Source organism: Saccopteryx bilineata, chromosome 1, assembly GCF_036850765.1.
Source record: "Saccopteryx bilineata isolate mSacBil1 chromosome 1, mSacBil1_pri_phased_curated, whole genome shotgun sequence".
NCBI lineage: Eukaryota > Metazoa > Chordata > Mammalia > Chiroptera > Emballonuridae > Saccopteryx > Saccopteryx bilineata.
Genome location: NC_089490.1, coordinates 198,321,647 through 198,346,883, shown reverse-complemented (window position 1 = coordinate 198,346,883; position 25,237 = coordinate 198,321,647). Strand labels below are relative to the sequence as shown.

The following is a 25,237-nucleotide window of genomic DNA, read 5'->3' as shown; positions in this document are numbered from 1 at the left end:
AAGAGCTATTTATTTTGTCATTCAGTCTAAAAATAAAACCTTTCGCCCAAATTATACGCCTTAATAGTCACATTTTTATACACACAGTTTTAATCTTAACTTGAAAGAATCAATGTCTAGGTGCAGTGATGTCAGACTAGAGTTGGAACTGGGACAGTTCGGAGGAGATAAAGCCCTCCTCCCTACCAGGAGGCACCTCAAGAAATTTCTAGACTCACAAGGGGGTGAAGGAAGAGTGTCAGCGCAGGCAGGGCCCGCCCCACGGATGATGGCCGAGCAGCCTGTGTGCGGAGAGGGCCGCGAAGAGTTAACAAGGGACCAAGCCCCCCGCACCTCGGGCACTCCCTCCGCCCTCCTGTCCCCACCCTCTCGTTTTGGCAAGGGATTAAAGTGCTCCCCCCTGTGGCAGCAGTGACCCAGAAATGAGTTTGATTCACACAGTCCTTCCTCCATAACAAGCCAAGCGTCCGTCGGAGAGTGCCTCCTCGCGCGAGCGCCGGGTGTGTGCGAGCCGGCGAACGCAGGGGCCCGCCCGCCGCGGCCCGAACTCATGCTGCACAGAGCCCAGCGCCTCGGCCGAACCCCTCCGCAGCAGGTAAGCACGCGGGCCACGGGGGGCGGAGGGGGGCTCCGCGCGTGGGTCCGTGTGCGCGTCCTGAGCCCACGGTGGCGGCGGCAGCGGCGGCGGCTGCAGGACGAGTCGAGAGGCTCAGCCATATTTGATGGTTTTGTTGCTTTGCTCGGGAGTTCTCGGGAGTAATTTAATGCCGAAGGTCGCTGCCTAGTGGAAATAATATAGTACGTCATTAATATGGCGCCAAAAGATTGGGTTCTCGAACTGTAGCAAGGAGGGAGGGCTGGCGGCCGCTGAGCGCAGCCTTACTATCCCACCAGTAACTTGGGCATTGCCGGGGCGGGGGCCGGAGGAGGAGGAGGAGGAGGAGGAGGAGGAGGAGGAGGATTTTTGGAGCCTGAGAATTGATTTATGTTGGCTCAGTAAGTTTTATTATGATTATTTTTCTATTTGGGGTGGCGGATGAAGACTTAGAGCTTTTTCTTCTTTTGGATTTGCGAAGAACATGCGTTTTTTCAGGTAAAGCGTCAATTAAACGAGTTCAGGAGCAGAAGCCGTTTAGTTGGCCCAAAGTGCATTAGGCTGCAGGAAAGTGGAAAGCATAGTAGCAACTTGGTAGACAGATGGCAATGGCAGAACGCAGGTTCGCATACATATATGAATCCAGAGTGTGTGTGACCGTGGAGGAAGGGGGGGGGCGACTCTATTTGTCTAAATATGAGTGTGTGTGCATAGGTACATTGTGTAGGGTGGCCGCAGCCCCGGGTCTTGTCATCGCGTCACCACATGTCCAAAATATTCATTGTATCAATTCAAGGGCAGTGAGCATGGGGTAGAGGGACAGCTTGGCAATTAGATTCTTCCAAATTGGGTTTCCAATGATCAGACCTTTTACTTACAGCAATACTGCCTATAAAGTGTAAAATCCTTCATCGGTGAAATTGGGAAGGAGTTGATTTGGTAGAGCAAAGTACCGATTAACCGTGAACTTAAAACGGATTGCAAATTGCCACCTTTGGCACCATCTGCAAATCGTGGGGGTGGGGTCGCTCAGTCTTCGCTGCCTTAGACGAACGAACGTGTACTGTGTACCCCGGGACTGCAAGTTGCAAAGCCCTTCAGTGCACGTGTCCTGTGCCTGTGAGTGTGTGTGAGTTGGGGGCTGTTGTTCGGCAGCCAGAAGGCTTTCCGGGTTGTTGGCGCTGGGTCGCAAATGCGGGAGAGGGATGGAATGTGGAATGTTGACCGGGGAACCGAATCCTGTCGGAACGGTCCCATTTGCTGGAGAAATTCGATCCCTTCCACCTCCTTGCCGCCCCCCCCCCCCCCCCCCGCCCGCCCGCCTGCCTGCAGGCGGGAGGCGGGGCCGAGGACGCGGCTGCTGCTCAAAGTGGCTGAGCGCAGCGGCGGGAGGCAGGTGCACGGCACCCGCCAGTGGGGGTGCCTCAACTTCCGCGGGCGTTTAAATAGCAGTGTCTCTCCCCTCCCACCGGTAATAGGTGACCTGGCGGTGGAGGGTGGCGGGGGTGGAAGGGGACGGGGAGACCCGGGAGCGAGCCTCCGCGGCACGTGGGCAGGTGCTGGGTGGCCCCGGGGCCAACTTTTGGAGCCCGCCTTTGGCGTTGGAGGAGAGGTGGCTCTGAGTGGAAATGGGAACGGGGGCGGGCAGCGGCCAACGCGCTGCTGTCTCGGCCGTGGTCCGAGCGTCACCTAATGGTCCCAGCAGCACTGCGGGGGCAAGGGTGGGGGCTTCAGAGGCCGGGACGCCCGGTCCTCCGCATCTGCGCCGCAGGAGCCCGCACAAAGCCCATGGTGCGGGGCGACTGCCTCGTCCCCGCCCGGGTAATGGCCTGGAGCCGGTCGCCATCCCCGCGCCGATTCCGTTCGGTGCCGCCTTCCACGCTGGATGGCTTCCTGTGACAGAGGTGATCCACAGTTTCCAGAACTGTCTGGGGGCGGGAGTGGGCGCGGGAGCCGAGCCCGCTCGGGGTTGCTCGCCGCGGCTCCCACTTCCTGGCCGTTCTCACCGAGCACCCGGCCCGGCCAGGCCCCAGCCCAGAGGTGCCGACCAGTAGGGACGCGGGGAAGGGGCCGGCGCAGCCGTTTCCAGCGGCGCAAGTGGCTTCTGGACGCGGGGGAGCGTTTGATTTGCAACTGGGGCCGAGCGGATTGGTGCAGCGGGCGGCGGCGGGGGCAGCCACTTTCGAATGGAGAGGGCGGCGGCACGTCGCTGTCGCTGCGGAGGGAGCGCGCTAGCTTGCGCCGCGAGAAGGTGTCATCACTGCACCCGGGCTAATTCCAGCGAAGGTGCCGGGAGTTGCTCTCCCCTCTTCCCGCACTGTGGCTGCTGTTGCCTCAGGGGGAGGGCGGCGAGAGAGGGCGGGAGGAGGCGGCACCCGGCCTTGCGTACACCTCAGCGGGCGGCGGGCGGGCGGAGCGGTGCGGGGGAGCTCCCAGTGCAGGGCGGCGCCTCCTCCCCCGTGTCGCCCCCAGCCCCCCCCCCCGCGTCCCCCTCCCGCACTGACCCCAGCGCCCCCCCCCCCCCGCGTCCCCCTCCCGCACCGGCCCCCATCACCGTGGTCTTCCCCATACCCGCTCCAGGGCCCCGCCCGGATCGCTTCCTCCAGCTCCCCCTCCCGGGCGCGCGGGGCAGCCGCAGTCCGGAGCCCGGAGAATGCAGCGAACAAAAAAAGCGGGCGATTTAAACGTGCCTGCGAAACCCGTTAGGGATGCATCGTCACCCGGAGGCCGCTTCGAGGCGGCCTTGGCTTTCTAGTAACAGGGAAGCGGGCAACGAGAGGCTGTTGCCCTCCGTTTCCCCGGGCCAAGAGGGAATTCAACATTTCATTTTGTAAAGTAATAGCTGCAGTTGAAGGACTTAAGACGGCTACGTTTTCAGGACAGCGACAGGGAATCTGAGGTTTCCATTAATGGGAATGCTTGGGGACTTCTTTCCCAAAGGTTTTTATGAGTGAGATCTATTTTTCCTTTTTAGAAAACCCACTGTGAGAAGCTAGCTCTTAAGTTACTTGTAGCTCAAGGCTAATCCCTTTAAGTCAGAAAATTGTTGCCCTGGAAGCTGACTTAGGTAGTGACCCACCACTGGTTAGAGGTTACAATACTAAGTTGCATTTTGATCAAATCACAGCTAATCGATATTTAATCACTTGTAGGTGGAGAAAGGAAGGAAAGCCTTCAGTGACACCAACCATACTTAACACTTTGGTACAATAGTTTGTTATTGCAGAGTGTTGCACGTGTTGGCGAGATGGATGGAGGTATTCTTGTGGGTGACACTTTCCAGGAAATAACCATTCTGGAATTATTACTACTTTCTTTTCCCCCAAATATTTCAGTCACTCTTAGATAACTTTCTGATTGCTTGGTATTTTTGCTGTCTTTCTTAAATTTGTGTATTTTTTATATGTGTATGTGATCTGGTATTGTCATTTTTACAATGACAATGAAAATAAATACAGTTTTCAGCTATTTGTTAGGTTTCCTCATATCTCTCTTCGTCTTTACACTAGCCAGAGATAAAGGGTGTTGCCAGACACGCGGTAGAACTTGACCTTGATTCCATCTTAAGATCATACGCTGCTTTCTAGTAAGAAAACTTCGGTGCATTGTTACAGAGATTTTAACTTGGCAAAAGCTAAATAGCTGTTCATTCAAAAGGATCCCTCCTTCCCCCATGGTATTAGTTCCTCCTCTGTCACAGGTTTTCAGCTTACAAAGGAGTGTTTTAGTTGTATATTAGTTACCAAGGTTGAAAGAGCAGCTATAAAGGGAAAACAGAAGAATTATTAGTGTGCCTGAGAAAGAACAGAGAGAAAAACTCTTTGGAGTTTAAGGAAATGTTATATTTAAAAATGACTATTGCTGAACCCAGAGGCTTGGGGTGAAAGATTAACTAAAAAAAAAACAACCAAAAAAACTTGGAGAACTTGGTGAGAATAAAAGCAGATCTCCCTCTCACCTATACTAGGCACTTCATAAATACTGTTTTCTGACTTTAAGTGGCCCTTAGTGGTTTGAAGTAGTATTACAGAAGTGATGTTACATGTACATTGTTGAAACTCAGAAAATGCAGAGAAGCAAATAGAATAACACATTCCAAGATCACCTTTGTATCACCAGATAATTGCATAAGTGTGCGTGTTTTAATCAAAATGGAATCATACTGTACATATAGTTCCATAAAGGGTCCCCCCACCCCATCAGCTAACTTGGTAAGTTTTCATCACGTCTATCACTGGGACATAGATCTCCTTAGTTGGCCCCCAAATACATATAACAGCAGCTTTGTTTAAAAACAGTCTAGTCAAGGGCCCTGGCCTGGTAGCTCAGAGCGTTAGACTGATACGCTAGGTTGTGGGTTTAATCCCTGCTCAGGGCGTATACAAGAATCAACCAGTGAGTGCATAAATAAGTGGAACAGCAAATTGATGTTTCTCTCTCATTCTCAAATCAGTTAAGAGAGAGAGAGAGAGAGAGAGAAAAGAACATGGTCTAGTGAGGGTCATTTACTGCATTTGACTACTTTGTAAGTAGATTTTAATTTGTAGTAATTAACTCTTTGACAGACCCGACTGAGGGGGCAAGCCGTCGGAATTGGTCATGACGTGATTTTAAAAAAGTTGGAAATCAAAATAGCATTTTATTGGAATTTGGAAGTTTTAGATTTGGAAATTCTGTTTGAAAAATACTTCAGAAATTTACCCTATGCATTTATCCACAGACTTGTTGAGAAAAGAATGAACCAGTTTTAGTACTGAGGTAGTTGGAACAGCAAACATCAAGTTATCAAACACGATGATACCCTGTGTCTTTGGGGTTTGCTACAGCTGAGGAAGGGGCACGGGGATCTGAGGGTGCTTCCTTCCTGTTGGGGAAGAAGCTCTTTGCTCCTTTAGTTTGATGGGCACCTGTTACACCGGGGTAGTCAACCTTTTTATACCTACTGCCCACTTTGTATCTCTGTTAATAGTAACATTTGCTAACCACCTACCAGTTCCACAGTCATGGTGATTTATAAAGTAGAGAAGTAACTTTATAAAATTTTTAAAGCAGAGTTACAGCAAGTTAAAGCATATAATAATAATTACTTACCAAGTACTTTATGCCAGATTTTTGCTAAGTTTGATAGAATAAATCTTTATAAAACAATTTACTATAGTTAAATCTCTTTGTATTTATACTTTGGTTGCTCCGCTACTGCCCACCATGAAAGCTGGAACGCCCACTAGTAGGCGGTAGGGACCAGGTTGACTACCACTGGGTGACACCATCACTATTAATGGTCTGTCAGAATTTGTATTACACAGATTCAGTTTTCACACAAGATTAATAAAATAGATGTACTCTGGAGGAAGATATGGCATCTTAGCCATTATGGCTTGCTTTTTATTTGTATCGGCATTAAAAAGCTTGGCTTGATCAAACACTGAGTTGTATCAATGTTACGCTTTTTTCTCCCCCCTCTGTCCAAGCCTGTAAGTTAGAACATTGGCACTATATTCAACAATACAGTAAGTCCCCAAGTTACAACCATTCAATGTATGTACAACTCATATGAACGGAGCCATGAGGGCTATTGGTAATCAACTGCAGTTGGACATCAGTGAAAATGATAGAGTTACTCGACTCCCATGGCCAAGAACTAAACCAGTGAAGACCTTATGGATCTACAGCAGCCGATGATAGCTTTTAAGGAAGAAAACGGGGACCTAGAAACTCCAGAATTGAAAAAGTTTTATATGCAAGAGTTAGCTGATGCTTTTTGTCTCATTGAAGTAGGAATGGCAATTTGGAGGAGCAAGGTCCTGATGCAGAGAAGTTACCAAAGTTTACCATACTGTTACCGAAGGGCTGAGATGCTACAGGGCCATTTATGATAAAAAGAAGTGCTCTGTACAAACCTCCCTGGATGCCGACTTCAGGAAACTGACCCCAGCAACAGAATCAAACCCTGACTTTCTAACACCGGTCCCATCATCTCCAACAAGTTTATCATCTGTTTCATGCAAGGTTGTTTAAGATTGTATTTGAAAGTATTTAAATATTTATATACACAGAAAGGTAAAAATTAATACTATGTGAAGACAAACATCTAAGTTGCATTTAAGAGGTAAGTGTATCTGTCTAACTTACATACAAATGCAACTTAAGAACAACCCTGCGGAACCTATCTTTTGTAACCTGGGGACTGCCTGTACCTTGCAACGTTTTTAACTAAAGGGTGGTTTTGCTTGGGGCTGCTCATCTCGTACATGGTTTCAGAAGGTTGGCATGAACTTTGGCAAAGTATTTTAATTCCTGAGATAGGAGGTTGTTTCCTGGAAAGATCTGGTGTTCAGTCTGTTTTCTCCATTTTCAAGAGATTGCAGCACTTGATGCGAGCATGTATTTAACATTTGATCACTGTGTGTATTATTTTAGAATGGGATATTTCAGGAAGTTGAGACTTCATTGAACATTGGTGGCCATCTATGGGCTGTACTGGTACAAGTGATCTGTCTGTGAGGCTGAAGGTTGCTCCTTCTGCTTTGCTGTCCCTAGTTGGTGAGCTCTGGTGTCAGAGGGTACTCTGCATTCCAGCAAGTGCAGGAGTGGCCCAGGAGGACCTTGCTACCTCTGAGTGGAAGTGGCGTTTGCTTATACGTGTCGAGTATCTTGGAGCTGAGAGAAAATCTAGTCCAAGAGGATATTGATCCTGACTCTTGGCCATCGTATTGTGGCCTTATCTAGTCTAGACCTTGAAGGATGACTCAGGATGTCTTTCCTCACCTGAAAGCAGCAGAAATGAAGAGAGCCAGAAGAGGAATGGAAAGGCTGGTCGCTGGCAAAGGGTGGGCCTGTGTTTCTATTTGGAATCCTATGTCAGCCGTAGACCGGTGATTATACCATGTGCCCTTAACAGATGTGCAAGGACCAAACTTTTGGTTACGGGGCAACCAGTTCTGCATTTACCATTTGTTTCTGGTTCTTCAGGTGGTGTCAAGACATAGTGAGGTGATGGAGGACAGTTAGTTGAACTAAGTTCATTTTTCAAACCTTAGGTTCTGCTGGGCTTATTTGTTGAAAGGATGAAAGTACAGTTTTCTCTTGTTTTGAAAGCGCTCCCAATTAGAAATAATATATTTTTAAGATTAATCACTTAATGTCTGCACGGGAGATGCTCTTAGTTTGAAACTTCGTGACAGTCTCTAAGGCACTTTGTAAGCGCTTGTTTTAAGTGAACGTTTCAGTGGGGAGGGTCGGGACTGAAGAAGAAAATGAGCTTTTCTTTCCTTGACTCTTTACTCCAGGGTAAGCAGCAGGAATTGGTGAGGGTAACAAGTTGCCAGAGTTGTAACTGCTCCGTTTGGTTTTGTTTAGCACAAAAGTACCCGGAGCAAGAGTAACAATTTTTCTTGATTACTCATGGTCAGCTTTTTGAGCATCGGTTATTTCAGTGTTGAAATATAATGACGCACTTATGAAGTGGAGGCTGAGTACTGGCAGCTCATAACTTCTGTGGAAGTCAGATTTAAACCTGGGGGACCTCTCTGGTAGAAAACACAGAGGAACACTGAAGCTTCCTGTGTTATTGCAGGGACTTGCTGGGTACTTTGAAGTGCACCGTTGGATTCCGGTTTTGTGTTTAAATTTTGGTGACTTCTTTTGATGATAGCTGTCTGGACCTTTTAAATCATGATTAACCATGAATTGTCATTAAAATGCCTGTCTAGAATAGTCTTTTTTCCCCCTGCTTATGTTTTTTTGGCTTGAGAATCAGATAAGAAGAATGTTAGAAGTTCTTATAACTTAGTGAACAGTGGCAGGTGCCTCACGGGTTTTCCTTGGAGAAAAATTCTGGGTTTTCTAGACATGGCCTTTATTTGAGTTGCTCAGAGCACCTGTCCCTTCTCGGTTCTGGTTGTGATTTCTGTGTTCTAGTTAAGAGGTTCTTAAAGGACAGAGTCTGTCCAGATCTGTAACTTTGTAACATTAAGGTGTTTGTCAGTTGCCAGGACCTGGTGATTGGTTTACATTTCCCTAAACATGCAGAATGCTGGTTTATAATGTACTGCCAGTCTTTTTGTTTCATAACAGGGATCAGTAAACCTTTTTGTTGTTGTTAAGGGCCCGATAGTAAATGCTGATATTTTAGTCTTTGTGGGGTCCGATGGACTCTGTGACAGCTGTTCAGCTGTGCTGTTGTGAGTATGAAGGCCATCAGTGGGCAAAGGTAAATGAGTGACTGTGGCTGTGTTCCAATAAAACTTTATTTGCAGACAGTGACGTTTGAATTGTGCGTCAATAATTTCCATGTTTTGCGAAATGTGCTTTTGACACCCCCACCCGCCACCCTAAATTGTTTAACTATGTGAAAACCACTTTTAGCTCAGGGGCAGCACAGAAAAGTGGTGGACCTTTGAGTTACAGCGAGACACAGCCTTGCCTGGTCCCCAGGTTGTTTCCACTGGGGTTCAGTCCCCTTTGTGGTAGGAACCTGAAATAAGTTGAAATCAGAAGTTTGTTTGATAAATATGGAGGGAGTTGACTAGTCTAAGGACAGTGGCTCTTCATCCTTTGGTCCCAGGATCCCTTTTGAGGGATCCTTTTGAGGACGGGTGTGTAACACACGACCCTGTGGACCTAGGAAAGATGGCACGCCTAGGTAGTCACACTAGCCAGGAAGCCCTGTGTAAGGGATATGCTCTACGAACAGGTCCTCCTACAGAAGGAGATAACCTCTCTCACCCTTCTCCAGGCTGGGTGCGTTCACACCAGTGGGAAGTCAGTGCCCGTGGCTGCAAGGACTCCCCCTTGGCAGTGTTCAGGGCACTTCTAGCACTCACACTCTGGTGGCTCCACCTTTGTGCGCTCCACCAGGCGGCATGGCACTTGTAACTGTCTTCACATCAGCCTGCCAGGACCACGTTTCTGTTTCCAAGTTTGCACCGACTGTTGTTCTCTGATCACATTTTAGTTGTCTGCTCCCTGATAACATAACAGGGTATGGCCTTCATCTTCTAGAATCTAGAATGGAGAGAACCTTTTTAAACCCTCGAAGATGGCCGCTCACCTTGGGAACTTTTTGTTGGTTCGAGGACTGAATTTGCCCCGTACCTCCCCCATGCTGCTTCACCACTTCAGAAATCAGTGTACTTGTCTTTTTTTTTTTTTTTTTTAATTTTAACTACTGTTTTTAGAGAGAGGAAGAAAGGGAAGGAGGAGCAGGAAGAAGCATTAAGTCATAGTAGTTACTTCTCGATTGTGCCTTGGCCGGGCAAGCCCAGGGTTTGGAACCAGCAACCTCAGCGATCCAGGTGTATGTTCTATCCACAGCGCCACCACAGGTCAGGCAGTGTACTTGACTTTGAAATTCAGAAAGGTGGGTTAAATGATCTCTTGAAATGAATGTTCTTTAGTGCCACGATTCTGGTTTGATGCACTTTCTCTGGGAAGATTTCCTATAGATACAAATCCATGGGGTGAGACTCCTCAGCTTTAAACCCAGAGAGTAGTTCCCAGACCTTGCTGCTGGGTTTGAGACCATAGTAACAGTAAGACTTGTGCACTGTGATGGAATATTCTTTACACACGTTACTCAGAGGAGGTGTACATGCAGGTTTTGTTCAGTGTGCCACCTAGGTCTCCTAAGATGTACATTGGAAATCTCTTATTTATTTAAAAAATGGTATGTTAAATTTTTGGGTGACTTAACATTGTTAGTGGTAACTGATAGTTTCTGACACCCGGCTATAATCAGGGAACCCAGTTCCTCAAAACAGCTGCATTTCAATCTGTGCGTAGTGTTGTAATTGTCATTAGCTGGTCGAGACTGGTTTCTGCAGAAGCAGCTTTTGTATATCCTGTAGAAGAACATCTGGTTTGAGCATTTAAAAATCTTTTAAAATTCCCCTGTAGACACTTGGCTTTTATTGACTTATTTTTCCAAGGGTGGAAGAGGGGTTGTCGATGCCTTTTCCATCCTTACCCTTAACTTGATTCATTCAGAAACCAGCTCCTCTGAATACTCATTGTTTTTTTTTTAGTGTTATTTTTCAATGAATTTTTAGTTTGCAGGCCTGCATGCATGCCTGTGTTACGTAAATGAGAAAACTTGGTTCAGAGGCCTCAGTGCAGAATGGAGCACAAACTTCTGATTTGAGTGAAATACTTCAGAAAAGACTTTATAATTCATATATTAGGAAGAGTGTGGTCTTACCTTACTTTTCCTGGCAAATGGTCAAAAAATGTGCAAGGGGCTGTAGGACTTTACCTCTCATGACTTCTGACTTGAGTGGTAGCACTGTGTGTTAAGAAGGATTCTGAAGTCATGTCTGGGATGGTGGAAAAGGATGACCTAATATATGGGTGGAGGAAATGGTGTGTGTCGTAGCAATCTCTGGAACATAGCTTTTTTAATTTTATACCTGCCCCCCCCCCCCGGCCAAATAGTACTACTCTTGAAACGGATAAGAAGTTGAGTATTTACTCTTTTTTATTTTATTTTATTTGTATTTTTCCAAAGTTAGAAGCAGGGAGGCAGTCAGACTGACTCCTGTATGTACCCAACTGGGATCCACCTGGCAAGCCCACCAAGGGGGCAATGATCTGCTTGTCTGGGGTGTTGCTCTGTTGCGGCCAGAGCCATTCTGGCATCTGAGGTGGAGGCCATGGAGCTGTCCTCAGTGCCTGGGCCAACTTTGCTCCAGTGGAGCCTTGGCTGCAGGAGGGGAAGAGAGAGATAGAAAGAAAGGAGAGGGATAAAGGAGGAGAAGCAGATGGGTGCTTCTCCTGTGTGTTCTGACTGGGAATTGAACCTGGGACTTCCACATGCCAGGCTGACGCTCTACCGCTGAGCCAACTGGCCAGGGCCCAAGTATTTATTCTTTAAAGGTGGTTTATACACTAGTTTTCCTGTCTGGGGTTAGTTTTTCTATTCTTATTGCATGCATTTTTAGTGACTTGCTGCTGGCACTGGCTCTTATGTTTTGAAAACTTTAGCTTCTGAACTAAATACTGAATGGGTGATAATAGCATTTTACAGTGTTCTCTCCTTACCTTTCCAGTTTTTTTTCCTTCTCCACTATTCCATCAGGTATTCTTTAGAAGCAAGACAAGACTGTATGATACCTATCTCAAGAAGGAGGTAGAGCAAACACTTTATTGCTGGCTGTTCATTTTAGGGTGGTGCTTCCTAGGGAGTCCAGAACTGGTGCCCCAGGGACTCCTGTGTGTGGTGAGGAGTGGGGAACAAAGTTTTGGATTTTAAATCTTTAGTGTTCTAAGTGTAGTACTGGATCATAGTAAGAAACAAAAGTTTTATAAAGGTCATAAGGAGAAGTAAAACTTCCCAACCCATCCTGTCTCAAACACTTTGGTTGTATTTCTCAGAGATTAAACAGTCGTTTTTCATGATGATGCAAGCAATTGTTGTATGTATTCTCTTCCCTCCTCCCTTTTATGTATAAATGGGCCTATATTTATCTTTCGGGTACCCTCCCCCCCTGCAGTTTGCCTGTGTTCTTCCTTTATATGTCTTCGGCATCTTTCCATACCTAAACGTAAAAATGTAACAGGAAGGAATTCTGAGGAGCTGAAATTAGGGATAGGAGCCCTGGCCCGGAAGCAGTGGTGACTGCCTTTATTTGGGTGTGAATTTCTTAACTCCCCTGTCAAGGGAAATTAACCATTCCAAATACAAAGGATTGGAATGTTCTGTAACTGCTTTTGAGTGGCTGACTCCTATTGAGTCAGCGATTATAGAGACCTGGGAGGGGTTTAATAGAATGTTTTAGGGCTCATAAACAGGATTGCATTATTTTCAAGTTGACAAATGGTTGCTGCTTGTGATTCATGTCAAACCACTCAAATTTATAAATTCCTTAAAATATTGAAAAATGCTTTTCTTGTTTAAAATCTTGAGTTTCAAAATAATGTATAAAGAATTTAAAGTGAATTATTAGCACTTGGGTTTTAGCAGTAAGGTTCATAGAAGTAAATATTGTAGTTACGATGATCTGGTCTATTCATATAATTTCTTTTTTGGTAGAGGTGGTTATTTATTGCTAATATAAACTTTTCATCTGAATAGTTTCAAGTGTCAAGCCTTTGCAAAGGCTTATGGTAGTAGCTTGGGCAGCATTTTCTTTAAACAAGTTTTGATGTATGACTTTATAAAGGACATGTGTTTTAAAGTTCCATTTTTGGGCCGCCTTGTGGGGTGTTAAAATAGGTAGATAAGGTTAAAACTTGAATACTTAAGATCAAAGCAGTTTGTCAGTTAAATCTAGGACTATATATATGTTTTTTAGATTTTATTTATTGATTTTTGGAGAGAGAGAAAGAGGGGGGAGGGGCAGGAAGCATCAACTCATAGTAGTTGCTTCCTGTGTGTGCCATGACCGGGCAAGCCCAGGACCTTGAACCTGAGACCTCAGCATTCCAGGTGGAACCTTTATTCACTGTGCTACCGCAGATCAGGCTATGACTTTTTTTGACCAGATATAACCCTTTGGTTAAAAGTGAGAAGTAAGAAGAAGTTTGTTGAAATTATAGTCACATTAGTATTTTTTGACTCTGGGAGCATATGACTTAGATATTGTTGCCAATTTCAAAACTCTATCTAGACAATTAATGTTTGCTTTAAAGACTGAGGTAAGGCATGACCAGGCAGTGGCACAGTGGATAGAGCGTTGAACTGAGATGCGGAGAACTCAGGTTCGAAACGCCAAGGTTGCCAGCTTGAGCTTGGGCTCATCCGGTTTGAATGTGGGCTCACCAGCTTGAGCACAGGGTTGCTGTCTTGAGCATGGGATCATAGACATGACTCCATGGTCGCTGGCTTGAAATCCAAGGTCACTGGCTTGAGCAAGGGGTCACTTGCTCTGCTGTAGCCCCCCAAGACAAAGCACATTAGAGAAAGTAGTCAATGAGCAACTAAGGTGCTGCAATGAAGAATTGCTGCTTCTCATCTCTCTCTTTCCTGTCAGTCTGTCCCTGTCTGTTCCTCTCTTTGTTCCTCTCTCTGTCTGTCACAAAAGAACAACAAAAAACAAAAACTGAGGTAAGAACCTGGTGGAATTCCTTCACGTTCACTTAGGGCCAGGACATTACTGTGAAGTACAGGTCATTTCTGTGTGGTGACTTTGCTGCATTAGGCACTGTATACTCCAGAGGGGACAAGAAGGTACCTATTAAGACAATGTAAATCTTTTCAGTGGGGTGGGTAATCTAGGATCAATAACCAAGGAATCCAATGATCAGTTGCATAGCAAGCACTTAAAAATAATATTCAAATTCTGTGAACGTAGAAAACAAACAGAAAGGAGTCATTCATTGCAATATACTTTTTAGGTAAGTAAGACCCTTTGGTGTCCAAAAATACATTCTTAATTAACATTGTTATATTATACATGCTCCAAATACATTTTTGTTAATATACTACATTTAGGTATTGGATGGAATTTCACTAAGAATGGAAGGACACCAATAAATTTAAAAATAATGTAATGAAGTTAAAGGTCAGTCATCCTCTCAAATCCCACGAAGCCAAGTGCACGTGGACAGTTTCTGTAGGACTTTCAGTCATTCGTCCAAAAGTTATTGTAATGCATCGCACTGCATTAGATGCACAGAGAAGAAGGGTGTAAAGGTCTGTTATTGAGTACCTTCTATAACTTCTTGAGAGTGAAATGAATAGGAATGGAAACATAGGGGATAAAATTGATAATTTGGGGGAGAAAACCAAGCCTTTCTGCATCTGACCCTGTGAGATAATTAAACTCACTAGGGTGTATGTAATTCTTGTTACAGCTCTGGAGTTTATGGCCTGATAAGTGGTCCGGGTCCTACCACAGAGAGTTGTTCTAGTAACTGGACAGTTTGTTTTCCCTCTTTCCCAAGAAGCACGTTGAATAAACATTCTCAAATTCTTAATCATTCTATTCTTTTGTGCAAGCTCTCCTCTCCTTGTCCCCGAGGTGATTTCTCATTCTTTCTTAGTTAGAGTCACATACATACCAGTCATGCCTCCCTGGGACCACACCCAGGTCACTGAACTTGTTCCGCTCACAGAGTCTGAGCCGCCCTCGGAAGGGTTCCTTCCGCAAGTGTCTGTTCTTAGCTTTGTGCATGCTGGTTCTTCCCCCCAGTTCCTGGCCAAGGAAACTCACACTTAGGGTTCTCAGGTACCTTGCTGTCTCGCGTGTGCATCATGTGTCCAAGAATGGCCATCCTGTAACCTTTATAGCAGTGGCCACACTGAAGCTGCTTGTCGAGTTCTGTGTTAACTTGGTCTCCCATGGACCATCCTGTATTTTTTTTTAAGTGAGAGGAGAGGAGATAGACTTCTGCATATGTCCTGACTGGGATCCACCTGGCGACCCCTGCCTGGGGCTCATGCTTACAACGGAGCTGTTTTTAGTGCCTGACGCAGAGGAGTATTGTTGGCTCCTCAGCACCCAAGGCTGATACACTCTAATTAATTGAGCCATGGCTGTGGAAGGTGCTGAGAGAGAGAGAGAGAAGAGGGAGGGGGAGGAGCGGAAGGAGCAGATGAGCAGATGGTTGCTTCACCTGTGTGCCCTGCCTGGGAATAGAACCCGGGACATCCACACACTGGGCCAACTTTACCACTGAGCCAACCGGCCAGGGCCCCCGTCCTGTATTTTGTTCACTGTATCTCTTGGCATCTAGTACCACACAAGGTTAATTGATACTAGCTGTTGCACTACATCTTAACTGTGTGACAGAAGAGCTTGAAGGAGGGTGACTAATGTGTCACGTGAATAGGGTCTTGGGCCCGTTGTGGGGGAAAGGGCCTGCTTCCTGAGGAGGTCAATGGTGCTCTGAGCAGCCACCACATCTGCCGTGTGGCTTTGGCATGTCCCTCCCTGCAGCTAGTATAGTGGGTAGGTGAGGAGGACAGGGCAGAGGCTGAGAACAGAAGGAGGAGGTGCCGTGGCCTGGCCCCGCCGAGCTGAGCTGGTTCTGTTGGGATCTGGGCTTGGGCAGAGCGGGAGGGCCAGCTTTCCTGTCAAAACTCTGTGTTCTGGCCGGACCCGGTAGCATTGTGGAGCTGAGGGGGACTGATGAGTTCATCGGGCATAGCCCAATGAGTTCATCTCATAGGGAAGATGAACGTATTGCGACAGTTGGAAAGGGTAACACATTGTGGACATGAGGAATGGAAGGGCCATGCTTCAAGCAATGTAAGGTAGAGGGGCTGCTGACAAGACTGGGAGGTGGGGGGCTGGAAGAGCCCATGACTTATGAATCGCTAAGCCTCACCAGCTGGACACGAGGTAAGAAGGGGTGTGTGTTAGCAAAGAAACGAACAAATAGGTTCTAAGTACAAGGCGGCTGCTCAGAGCAGTCTGCGTGTTCAGTGTTAGAGAGCTTTGCCCAAAATGCGGTGCGTCCTCTTCCGGTCACCTCCCCTTTGTTCTACAGACTCTGCTCAGCACCCCCACCCCCCATGAATCCATCAATCTCTGTTCCCACGTGCTGACCACTGTCGGGCACTGACCACACTGAGTTCCTGTGGACTTCTCTGTCCCCTCCCCTGGACCAACAGCTCCACGAGGTCGGCAACAGTCGTCATGGGTTATCCATCTTCTTGGCTGCTGTCTCAGGGGTTGGAAGGAACCCTCTTAATTATTACGCATCCTGCACCCTCTCACACCATCCAGATAATAAGCGACCACTGCCCTGAAGGGGTCTGCCTGTGCTCTGGCTTTCGCCACACAGGTGTTCGCTGCGTTCTGCCGCTGTGTCGTGTTTCCTAAGACTAGTAACCCACTTGGATTCTTGATACATATAGTAAGTGACCCCAGGTGCGATAAGGCAGCTGGGTGCCCAGGTGTAAGCACACTGGAGGGACTGAGGGGATGTGGTGTGAGCACCGTTCCCCCATCCTGTGGGGTCTGGATCCCTGGAGAAGGTCCGGGCCAGGCCCTCGGGCCCCGTCGCTCAGGACCTGTCGGGGTGGATGGGAACGGGACTCGTGAGAAGGAAGACACTGTTTTTTTACTCTTCTTTACATGCATACTTTTTTGCTCGGAAGTATCTTAGTGTGTTTAGGGTCGGAGAGGGACGTGGATCCATTTTGGTCCGTGCTCGCAGTTTTCAGAGTGGGGGACTGTGGGGGAAGTAGTTCCTGGTGCGCGGGGGACGGAGAGCGGGAGGGACCCCTTCTGAGGCAGAGGGGTTTGCAGACCCCAGGCTCTTCTTTTGCTACATTGAAGTTGTCCCGAATCAGTGGAAGATGGAAGCAGCCTGTTTTCCTGCCTGTTACTTGGGAGTGTTTCCGGGCTTTCTTCTCGCCCCCTCACTCCTCCTGCATCATGGCTCTCGCACCCGTCCAGGGGTGGGAGCTGTGAGCTTCCTGGCTCCTGTGGCATCCCACTATCACAGAGAGAGACAGATGCCAGTCTGTTCCTTTATGTGCCCTGACCAACAACCTGGCATATCGGGACCACGCTGCCACCACGTAGTGAACAAATACTCCCCAACCTTCGCTGGATGAGTGTGTCGGAAAGAAAATATAAAATGCTGGAATTAGTAGTGACGTGGGCCCGGATATTCGAGCGAATCACCCGGGCCACTTCTGCGGTGGTGGTGGTGAGGGGGGGACGGACAGGCCATGTTGTGCGATGCGCTTTCTGCTTGTTCTACAAATCCATGGAGAGGGGAGCTTTGGGTTTTTAACTCATGTCTTTTTCTAGCCGGTGGTTCTCCACGTCATCTGCGTCCACGCTCCTGGACACACTGTATTCTGTGCTTCCCAGTGCCAGGGACACGGGGCGGGGGGTGGTCCTTCTGATTAGGAAAAGCCCTCCTCCCTGACTGCAAACCATTGATCTGCCGTGAGGTCGGAGCACTAGAGATATGGGAAGTTGATCAATAACTGGAATTTGGAAAAGCCTTTTTGGGTTTGTTGGGAGAGCTGCCCTGTGTGAATGTTCCCGTGAGCCCATCTCCCTAAGTTCAGTGGCCGGAGGTTCAGTCTGCACCCGCTGCCCTCTCTCCCAAGTGCGTCTCTCTCTCCTCTTCCGTGGCGGGGCCGGAGGCCTGTGGCTGCTGGTTGCCTCGAAGGAGTCGGCAAGGTGGGCTGGGTGTCCCTACAGCTGCTGCCTCAGTTTGCTGGGTTGGGTTGGACTCCCGGAACTCCAGGAGGGTGCTGGGCTTAAGGGGTGCTGCAGGTGGGTGGGGTAAGAGGCTCCCCACCCACAGCGTGGCCTTTTCTGACTGCAGGTTTCTTGTGAGGGGACCTGCAGGGGAGGAGGGGTCAGCATCAGAGTCACATGTTGTCTGGTCCCTTCCTGTCCCCGCTGTGCCCTATGGAGAGGGGTGGGGATGGCGATGGGAGGCCTCGGCAGTGCAGCTATCCCGTTTGTCTTGTTCCTAGAATCTAGGTTATTCGGCTTTTAGGACTGTTTCAGTAACATTTGACTGAGAAGCAGAATCATGCCCAGTGAAGTGTAAATAAATACTCACACATGAGGCACCCCCCCACACACACACACAAAGTAGGAACCTCTCTGTAGGAAGCAGTGCCTCGCTCACTGTGCAGCTCTCCGGGGCAGAGACTCCTGGAGGAGACATCCTGATGATGTTGCAGGAAGGAGAGAGGAGCCTGGCACTGGCACCGGCACCACCGGGGGACCTGCTGATACGTGACTTCCCTGCCCCTCCCCCTTGCTTCCAAACCTGTTCTGTTCATGATTGCACCTAATGATGTGTCCCTGGGCTTTTTGCTGTCGCCCGTCTGGGTGCTCCCCGTAGCCGATGGTGAGCCTGTGTGTGCCGTCCACCCTGGGCCGCTGTCCGCCCTTCTGTCCGAAGCACAACTTGATGATTGTGCATCACCATCTTGGGTTAAGTGCTGTCTCATTCTTTGCAGGCTGCCTGCTGTTTCCCGGGGAGATCATGAAACGAGGTCGCCTTCCCAGCAGCAGCGAGGATTCTGACGACAATGGCAGTAAGTCCTGCTTTGTTGTTCTTGGAGCCTCCCCGGGTGTGGGTCAGCGGAGAAACAGGAGGTTTTCATGTAAGGCTTTCAATAGCCGGAGCCCTTTACCTGCCGGGCCGGTCGCTGCACGCCGAGGCCGGAGGAGACGCATCCGAGTGTGATACTGCAGGTCTGCCACCAGCTTTCTGGGGCGGGTGGTCCCTGGGGCTCCTGTCTGCGGTCTGAGGATGAACGATCCGCTTCCAGGAGTCAGTGGGCTGTCTGCTCTTCCCGAACATCACGCGTGGCACTTCGCAGGTGCTCTTTATGAGAAAGGAACTTAATCGAAGCTGGTCAATTATTAACTAGCTCAGCTCGATGCTGAGGGGTCTGAGGAGGGTCTCGTGGGACAGGGGACGTACTCAGTGCAGGCTGGTAGTCGGTGGTGGGTAGGCGCGCTCGCTTGGGTTTGACTAGGACCGTGCTCAGCGGCTGCCTGCCTCGCGGTGCTGTGGCGTACCCGTTTTCCCAGGGCAGCTGAGAACCAGGAGTCAGTTGGCTTCCAGGCAGTCCACATAAATGTGGCACAGCGTCTGTGTGCCGGGGAGCTAGCAGACCACTTGGAGAGCTCCCCTCAGACAGCAGGGGGGTTGTATCCCGAGCACCATACCTGAGCGCCAGCCCATTAGCTGACGTCTTACATCACAGGTTGAACTTCGGGAAACCTAGAAAGAGTGCTTGTTTCGCTGTGTGATGGCACAGGTACGGGGTCCGCTTTCAAGGAACTCGGTGTCAGATACCACCTCACCACAGCTCTGACAGGGAGTCTCAGCGTAGTCACGGGGGCGGGCGGTCTTTGATGCCCTGGGCACATGGGAGACTGCAGGGACAGATCCACAGGAGCAGAGGGCCAGGGGAGCCTGCGGAGGAGATGAAGGTTGGCCAGGTCCCGAACGGGGGAATACTTTTCAGGCAAACAGGTTTGTTTTAGTTGTCTGATCTCCCAGCAGATTAAAAACTGCAGATTAGAAAGCAGGGCTTTGCTGCCATGAGTGGCCACACTGAAGGCCACTGGGAACGAGGGAGGGAGGGGACCGGAAACATGGAAATGGAACCAAAAGACCGTGTTTTGGTTGGAGCATTGGCCCAGGCATGGAGCAGTGGCGGGAGGCGGGATTGGTGACTCGGAGAGGGGTGTCGGCATTTGGGGTGCGTGTTCGGTACGTCGTGACCGGATCGGGAGGCAGTTGAGGGGTTGGGACTGTGGGACAGACAGTGTGGGGAGTGCTGCTGTTTGACACAGGGAGAAGTGAGTGGGAGAGGGAGACAGACACAGAGGTGTGTGGGATCCAGAGACGGCTCCCTGCTGTTTCAGGGAGGGCTGGTGAGGGTTTGTGTGGCGCGCGGGCACTGGACCACCTGTCTGAGCCTTCCCACTGCCTTCGCAGCTTCTCAGCACCTGTTGGTCGATTCACGGCCTTGCTCCCTGGCTACTCTAATATTTACTTAGGCTTCTTACTCCTGGAGGCAAAAACACACTGAGGTGTGTTTTTCCCCCACCCCCTGTGGTGCCTGTCAAAGTCCTCAGGACTTAGAAGCACTCCGTGAGTGCTGCTGTGACGCTGGCCGTTTGCAGAGGACACAGTTTCCTCGGACAGCAATTTTTAAAGTCCTGCTCTTTGGTGCAGAGTTAACTGGAAGAAGGTGTCGTGATTCCCCTCCGCATGTGTTTTGTTGGCATTGGGCAGCCAGTCTACATGCCCTCTGTTTGTCTCCGTCACCGGTGGCCTCACTGTCTTTTGGGGAGAGCCAGGTGAGAGGAGCTTCTCCTGAAGGTCCTCTCAGACGTAGAGCCTCTCCTCCTGTCTCGATGTGAGCTGCCCGGTAGGATGGGGCGCTTGAATCCAGTGTAACTGAGGAACTGAATTTTTAAATTGTATTCAGTTTTAATTAATTAAAATTTAAATGGAAAAAGCCACATGTGGCTAGTGATGACCGTGTGGGACTGTGCAGTTCTGGACCAGGGCCCAGTCTGGTCCTTCTCAGCCTTCCGGAGGCTTCTAATGGCCCCAGAGGCCCTCGTGTGAGTTCGCCCCAGGCTGTGGTAACAAGTCCCAAGACCAGGCTGCTTAAACAACAGATGCTTATTTTCTCACAGTGCTGGAGGCTGGAAGTTCAGGATCAAAGTGCCAGCAGGTTTGCTCTCTAAGCCTCTCTCCGTGGCTTGCTGATGGTCTTCCTGGCATCTATGTGCACCGCTGGGTGGCGTGCCCTCCCCTCCTGTTTGTACGAGGACACCAGTGAGGTCGGATCAGGGTCCACCTCATTTAACACAATCACCTCTTAAAGGGCCCCGTCTGCAAAGGCCTCACCTTCTGAGGCACTTTGGGGGGACACAGTTCAGCCCCTAAGAGTCATCGTGGACCAAATGCTTCACCTCAACAAGCACTCCGCCCTCCACCTACCCCCACCCTCTTCTCAAACTTTGGGTAATTATGAAGGAGGAGAAAGGTGTCCAAAATCTCCATGGAAAGTGTCTCCATCAACAGTCACCTTTTTGGTGATGGGCCGTTTTCTTCCCCCTTTTCATGTCTCGTGTCCGCAGAGAAGAGGGCGGGAGGAGCCAGGTTCATGTTTATGGGGTACCTGGCGGGTTACCTGAGAGAGACGACAGATCTGGTCCTCCCCTCCCTGGACTAGACAGACGTGGAAGTCGGGAGGCAGCAGAGGACAGGCCGCCAAGGCCAACTGCTGGTAGACGGCAGGCCGTCCTCTTGTGTAGGTGACGTGGTGTAAAGCACGAGCTGATGCTTCACGGCCCTGCTGTGTGTCCTGGCCTCGTGTCTGGCAGTTCAGGTGGATGGTGACCCTGGTAGGAACCATGGAACGCCAAGCCTTATGAAATATGCACCAATCATAGCACAGAACACACCCCTGCCCACCTTCTCTGCGGGTAGCTGCTTCCTGGGCCCACTAGCACTGCAGCCCTCCTTCCGTGGGGGCCCTGGGGCCTGAGTGTGGTGCCCTTGCCCTCTGTCCCCTGAAGTCAGGCCTCTAGCACTGAGCTCGCACTCAGCCGGTCTGGGCACTTGGAAAGCCCGGCTTGCAAGGAGGGATGAATCTGCAGTGGCTGCCCCAGCCTGCCTGACTTGCAGCCCTGACAGTAGCCACTCCCAGCCTGCCCGACCTGTGGCCCTGACAGTGGCCACTCCCAGCCTGCCTGGCCTGCAGCCCTGATGGGACTTTGACAGCAGTTCCCAGCCCAGTGCAGAGCGAGTCTGAGTCTGAGTGGAGCAGCCACAGACAGCAGCGTGGCTGTAGCCACACCTCCCCTGCTGGCTCTCAGGCCTGGGGCCCTCTGCTTTGCTTTCTGGCCAGGTCCAGGAAACAGCAGTGTATTGACAACGGGGGACGCACTGGCATTTTCTGTGCCGGTGCCAGCCCTCAGCCAGCTGCAGTGTGGCCACTGAAGCCTTCCTCCAGGTGCCCTGGGGGGCTGGCCTTGCACCCAGGCTGTGTCTGTGACCCAGGCTCCTGGGACAGGGTGGCCCAACTGGTCTCTGAGGTTACACCAGGGTGTGGCCCCAGAAACAGGCCCTTCCTATCCTGCCTTCCTGCCTTGAGATCCTTGGTCCTCTGGGGTTTCTGCAGTTGTACAAATAGGGTCCACCAGCAACTTTCAGTTATTTCCAAAACCTAAGGGAGATTTTGTTTTATCTTTAACAAAGCTGCAGAGGCTAATTAAGACATCAAGGGTTCTCGCTTTTGGCAGGAAGTTATATATATTATTGGTTATCTCAGGCCAATTAACAGCTCTGAACAGCATCCTTGTATTTTTTTTCTTATGAAAAAGGAAAGCAAAGATTAAGTAATAGTATGTAATGAATACTGCTCATTTGGTAAATTTTTAAAAATATGGGGGCTTTGGCTAGGAGAATGGAGCCAATGTAAGCGGTGTTTGCATTTTTATTTTTCTGTTTTAAAATGTGCCTCTCGGCCCTGGCCAGTTGGCTCAGCGGTAGAGCGTCGGCCTGGTGTGTAGGAGTCCCAGGTTTGATTCCCGGCCAGGGCACACAGGAGAAGCGCCCATCTGCTTCTCCACCCCCCCCCTTCCTCTCTGTCTCTCTTCCCCTCCCGCAGTCAAGGCTCCATTGGAGCAAAGATGGCCCGGGCGCTGAGGATGGCTCTGTGGCCTCTACCTCAGGCGCTAGAATGGCTCTGGATGCAACAGAGCGACGCCCCAGAGGGGCAGAGCATCGCCCCCTGGTGGGCATGCTGGGTGGATCCCGGTTGGGCGCATGCAGGAGTCTGACTGCCTCCCCATTTCCAGCTTTGGAAAAATGGGGGGAAAAATGTGCCTCTCAAAACCCATTGGTTCCTTCCTTTTCCACAGAGAGAGCAGTGTGCGGATACTTCAGAGTGGGTCCTCCCCGTGTGAGGCAAGGTCTCCTCTTCCTGCCCACTGTCCTGTGTCTGGGGCCGGTGTGGACCGCCCTGTGGAGGTGGGGCTGAGGGTCTGGAGCCAGGTACCTGGTGGGGCCTCTCGGCCTCCCAGGGTCCACACCTACCTGTGCAGGCCCCGCCACCCTCCGTCTGACCCCGTCTGGCTTGGCTCTGCCTCCTGTCCTAACGGCAGGGAAGAGGGCGAAGTCAGATTCATGCCTGCTGGTTTCGCCCCAGGTCCCGCAGGCTGACATGCACGGTGATCTGAGCCTTCGTGGCAAAACGCTCAGTTACGTGGGACTTCGCTGTCCTGGGTGAGCTCCGTCTTAGAGGCAGACCACGGAGAGACCGTCCTGGGTAGCGGGTGGGATGTTCTGCCTCGGCCCTGGCGTGTCGCTACATTTAGTTCACGGCTTCCCATCTGGTTTGTCTTCGTTCTCCTGCGTGTGGCTGGCTGTGCTTGGCCACCTCCGAGCAGGTCTTTGGGGGTTTCTCCTTTGCCTTCAGGTGACTCCGCCTCAGCTCTGCACCTGCGTGAGAGTGCCTTTCAGTCCCTCCTCTCCCACAGCAGTTGTATCTGGTGGGAGCCCAGGAGGTGCTCAGGGATTCTGGAAATGGGGGACGTTTGGCTTGGATAGGGCAGAACGTGTCCTGTACTCGTGTCTCCTCATGGCACATGAACCCGACTTGTGGCTTGACTTTGGCATTGACAGGCAGGGCACTGTCTGGAGCTCCAGGAGCCACTGGTACAACAGGAGCTCGTACGTGGATTACCCCTTGGGATCCTCACACGTGGACCTCCGCTGGGGTGCTGGTGGCTGTGAACCCTGTGTGTCGGTCGGTTGAAGGTCCCAGCGTATCGAAGAATGTGGGAACGTGCCTGGGCCAGTCCTTTGAAATGTCTGTCATGCTTCTGTGTTTTGGAAGCTGGAAGTGAGCTGTGAACGGGGGTGGGGGTGGGGGTGGGGGAGTGTAGGGTTGGGGTCCCCGATAGAAACGAGGCTCACCTTCTGTCATGCTGTCAAAACAAGTAGCCAGTGACTACATTAACTGGTGACTGTCTGACAGGGAGTTTCCACGGCCCTACTTTGCTTGCACAGGGCTAGCCTTCCCTTGCAGTGTCACATGGGGGCGTGTCTCCAGTGTGCCCTGTCTAGTGGGGTGGGCCGCGGCTGGTCCTAAGCACCGTGCTTTGGTAAGCGGGTTTGACGGGACTGGAGACACACCAGCACGTTGTTTCTTAGTGCCTGAAGCAGGGTTTGAGACACCCGAGATGCACTCCTTGGTCCATGGCGAGGTTCTCTTCGTTGGTTGCATTTTGTAGTGGAGTGAACACCCCGGCCGCCACTAACTCTGATTTCTGAGCCTGTCACGTGCTGCACACCGGGGAGGTTCACACGTGAGCTGCTACGTGTGGGAGGTGTGTGCAGGACGTATTCGATTTGCTCTTGAGGTTTTTTTTCCGTTAGTTTAGATCTAGGGCAACGCAGTGTGGCTATTTTTAATATTTCAAAGGAGCGTGTTGGAGTTATCTGCATAATAACCAGAAAGCAGAGTTTGGAAGTCCGCATGCGCACAGGGTCCAGGCTCACAGTGCCGCCTGGGAGACTCCTGCGACTCTGATGGAAGGTGGGGATGTGGAAACAAAATGACTTTTATTTTCATTCATTCTTTTCAGTATTTAATATTGAATTGTCACTCAAACAGCATAAGTATTTTTAAAGTTGTTTACATTTGTCACCAGAGTGGACTCAACTTTCAATACTAATATCTGGTGTGTAATCAATAAAATAATTATAAGGCATCATTACCAAATCAGAGTTCCCAATACCTCTCCTGAAAACAGAAAGGAAATAAAACGGAATTTTACGTGTCACATCGGTCGTGGAGTCTGCCCGCCATTAAACGTTAGCGCTCTGACACCCAACGCTAGCCCAGCACGGTCTCAGCACACTGCATCTCAGGACCAACGGGCAGGTGCCTGCTCGACATGACTCTGTCTCCCAGTTCTCTCATCCTATTCTGGAGACTTCTCGGCCCCTCTGCGGATCATCTGGAGAGCACATCGCTGGGGGTGGGGGGGAGACTGGGGACGCTTGCTTGCGGCTCTGGCTGGGGACGCAGGCGCATTCTGATCAGGAATCAGTGGGCCCCCGCCGGTCTGCTTTTAAACGTACCCTTGCTTTTATTTTCCTTGAGCTCAAAGTCGTATCTCCTACAAGGCAGAAGAGGAGCGTATTCTCGGGGCCTGATGCCTTCTGTTCTGGAGT

General features: G+C 50.0%; 1 protein-coding gene across 5 annotated transcripts in view; it reads left to right on the top strand.

Moving 5' to 3' along the window:
* Nucleotides 1–225: 225 nt before the first annotated feature.
* The window catches only part of JADE1 (jade family PHD finger 1), a 55,799-nt gene continuing 30,787 nt past the window's right edge, over nt 226–25,237 (top strand). Inside the window, exons 1-2 of one of the 5 annotated variants that reach the window (XM_066233224.1) lie at nt 226–595; nt 18,477–18,554. In XM_066233224.1, the coding sequence (XP_066089321.1) occupies nt 18,503–18,554 (52 nt within the window). In that variant the 5' untranslated portion in view covers nt 226–595; nt 18,477–18,502. Of the gene's footprint in view, nt 596–1,071; nt 1,094–1,933; nt 2,074–2,462; nt 2,500–18,476; nt 18,555–25,237 lie in introns of those variants that run through there. The other 4 variants (XM_066233236.1, XM_066233244.1, XM_066233228.1 and 1 more) reach the window with 4 other exon arrangements.